Below are 3392 nucleotides of genomic sequence, written 5' to 3'. Positions count from 1 at the left end.
CAGTGGCATCATCATAGCTCACAGCAACTTCAAACTCCTGGGCTCAAGTGATCCTCCTGCCTCAGCCTCCTGAGTAGCTGGGATTACGGATTTGTGCCACGACGCCTGGTTAATTTTTGTATTTTTTGTAAAGACGGGGTCTTATTCTTGCTCAGGCTAGTCTCAAACTCCTGACCTCAAGTGATCCTCCTGCCTTGGCCTCCCAGAGTATTATGATTATAGGCGTGAGCCACCGCACTTGGCCTATTTTACTTTATTGTATTGTATTCTGTTCCTTCTACCTAGACTGCCCTTTCCACCCTTCTTCACTTGGATCATACTAACTCACTTTTTAAGATATAGCCCAGCCATCACCTGGCTCAGGAAACCTTCCCAAAGCCTTGGATAAAGGAAGTGCTCCTGTGCTTATTGCATCCTGTGCTTGTTGTCTCATGACTTACGAACTGCATGTTGGAATTATTTGTTTGTGAGTCTTTCTCCCCCATTAGGCTCTGACCTATAGCAGCTTTGTCACCTTTCCCCAGTGTTTAACACAATATCCAGCACATAGTAGGCGCTCAGTTAATATTGTTGACTAGAATTTAACGTCCTCAGAGCAAAGGTTTTCTACCCTGGGACTCCTAGCAGGCACTTGACAAATGTTCCTTAGGTGAATGCTGCTGCTGTTGAAGCCGTGATGGGAAGAGGGAGGAGAGATCTGATCACATAGCTCTTACATGTGCCAAGAAGGCCGGGCATGGCAGAAACTACACACCAGCATTCCATGCCTGGGCAGCATGCACTCTGAGGGCGAGGTCTTAAGGAATGAAGCTCTCTGGTAACTATTTAAGAGAATAACCCACTGGGTCTACAGAGGACGGCAGCCCCTCTTACGAGCTTTCCCACAATCCCTGGGTCGTGACCACCTCAATGAGAGGCATTTGCATGAATTAAGAAAATTATGGCAAAGGAAGAGGGTTTGTTAGGGCCAAGAGTTCCCCCAGGTGGGCTCCACATGCAGCCCTGGGACAAGCTTTCGAGATCCTGTTCCCCACTAAAGCTACCCGTTGGCTCTCTTCCTGGTGGCCTCTTTCCACAAAGGATCTGCTACCTTTGTGGCTGGTCCCTGCCTTTGCAACCGCAGAGCATGAATAGCTAAGGAGGCACGCTGGTGCCAACAAGAGGAGCCTCTGTTGATTCCAGTGGGTCTCTGAAGGGTGAGGGCTCCGAGTTTTGACCACCCACCTCCTGCTAATCCTCCAGCAAAACCAGTCAGGCTGGTTGTAGTGTATTATTAGAGAGCCCACATGTCCGTCCTTGGAACAACAGAGCCACTTGTGCATGAGGAGTGTTTCACATCCTTGGGACCCAGGCTGGAGGAGTGGGGTGGGGGTGGGGGAGCTGGGACAGGTGGGAGCAGGGCAAGCGTGACACCGGTTGAGAGCTTGCGGTTTCCCAGCAAGATGGAGCGGGTTTACAGCGGCCCTGCCCCTTATGCATGGCCCCGAGCAAATGACTGAACTTCTCTGAGTTAATAGGGAACCTTCACAAGGTGCTGGTGAGGATTAAAGGAGACGCTACTCTGAGGCACCTAGTGCGAAAACACTAGCTCCTCTGATGCAGGTGCGTCTTAGGGACAATCTCTCAAGACAGGAAAGTCTAGGTGGAAGCCCCACCACCCGTTGCTTCTCCTGGCAGCCGATGGAGCACCGTGTCCTGCCGGACACAGGAAGGGGAGTGCTGCCCAAGCAGTCCCTGTGGCCCGTGGAGTGCCCCCTACCCCTGCCACATGACTGGCGATTTCAGATGAACATGAGCGGGGGAGCTGATGTTTGGTTTTGAGGAAAAGAATTGTCTAGGTTGCCTCTGGGAAGTGATATTGTTCTCTCAGTCTCTACACTTTTCACTGTTAATCTGGACTTTCCTTTCCTCCTGCCTTCCCTCCATCCCTCCCTTCTTTTCTTCCTTTCATGGAAAAATATAACACAGAAATTGGAGGATTGGCCCTTTAAATAACCTCCAGAACCAACAAGTATCAGTCTTCCTAAACTCTGTCCTGAGTTGTGACTGACATTAAATCACCACCTATTTCAAGACAAGCCTTTGTTTTCCATCTCTTTCCTTCCAGGAGGGTAAATGCTGTTCTGAGGAAAAAAGAGGCAACTAGAATGTAGCTCAGGGAGAAAAGCAAAAGGCAGGGGAGGGGACTTGCTTCTTTCTTCCTCTCTGGGGAGTTAGAGAGCGGCAGCAGCAAAGTCTCCTTTCCAAGGAGCTCCCAGGAAGATGAGGAACCCCATCCTTGAGCTGGGTGCAGGGAGGGGTGTTGGTGTGAATTGCTCAGCAGTACCGAGAAATCACGCCCACATAGAAGAATCAAAGCATGTTCACCTCCTTTGTCCTTGGGCTGTGTAGAGGGTCCCCTCATCACAGTCATTGATTCCCTTCCATGCCACCCTGCTCAGTGCTCCACAGTGCTCAGAGCCTTGACATCTCAGGGGAGCTCCCAGCCTGGCACACACTCCCCCCAGTCCAAACTCCCCCCGGCAGGTGCCTGCTCTCCATGGCAGGCCACCAACCAAACCCCTCCCTAACCCTGAACAAGTGCCCCAAGTGGCTGGGTGTGATGGTAAGACCAGTCCAGTTAGGCTGCTGTCTGGCCAGGTTCCTGCTGGCTCAATGTTGAATCAGATAAGGGCACAGGTGGGGCCCTATGGGACATCCCAGCAGTGCTCAGCACCCCCAAAAGACCTCACCCTTGTTCCCTTCACCTGCACGGCAGAGAGAAGAGTACACTACCTCCAGAAGATGATCTGCCCCAGGGAAGCCATGGCTAGAGGGAGGCTTCTTCCCACGGCGTGGCTGGGTGCTGGGTGAGGAGCTGCTGCTGTCCTGCCAGATGCTGTGACTCACCAGCGTGCTGGCCTTAAATAGTGCGCTCAGGCCGGGAGTGGTACGTGCACTGGGTACAGCTGAGGTATGAGGAAACGGCACAGCCAGCCAGGCAGAATTCCCTGCAGGCACAGGGGCTGCCTGCACCCAGCCAGCTAGTGAAGCCAGGGGTTCCAAGCTGATTTCCAGCCTTGACCTTGGCAAGAAGGTGAGGAGGAAAAAGCTTCCTAGGCCCCCTGCTTTAGGGGTGGTATTCAGCATGTGTCTTTTCCTCCTGACTGTGGAAGGGAGCTCTAGACAGGGAGATTTAATCTCAAAATAAGAAAGGACTGGAAGAGCTCAAAATGTCAGGCTGTGCCAGCAAGCTGGGGGCCTGGGAGTCCCCATCCCTGCTGGTAGGTGGTGCCCAGATGGAGACGGGGCCACCACTGGTGGGGTCTCTCACAGAAGTGATTCATGCTGAGAGACCTCAGAAAGGCCATGAGCTGAAGTGACAAGACTGCTGAGTTTGTCACTCAAGACTG

The 3392-nt window shown here is 52.5% G+C and overlaps 1 protein-coding gene across 2 annotated transcripts in view; it reads right to left on the bottom strand.

Moving 5' to 3' along the window:
- VTCN1 (V-set domain containing T cell activation inhibitor 1) overlaps positions 1 to 2890 on the bottom strand; it is a 72641-nt gene extending 69751 nt beyond the window's left edge. The window contains exon 1 of one of the 2 annotated variants that reach the window (XM_012663064.1): positions 2776 to 2890. Coding sequence is in view for 1 of the 2 variants with exons in the window: in XM_012663063.1 (XP_012518517.1) it covers positions 2776 to 2807 (32 nt within the window). In the remaining variant the exon portion in view is untranslated. The remainder of the gene's footprint in view (positions 1 to 2775) is intronic. The other variant, XM_012663063.1, reaches the window with a different exon arrangement.
- Between the last annotated feature and the right edge of the window lie 502 nt (positions 2891 to 3392).

The sequence above is a fragment of the Propithecus coquereli genome, unplaced genomic scaffold (assembly GCF_000956105.1).
Source record: "Propithecus coquereli isolate 6110/MARCELLA unplaced genomic scaffold, Pcoq_1.0 Scaffold791, whole genome shotgun sequence".
NCBI lineage: Eukaryota > Metazoa > Chordata > Mammalia > Primates > Indriidae > Propithecus > Propithecus coquereli.
This window is presented reverse-complemented; position numbering and strand designations above follow the sequence as displayed.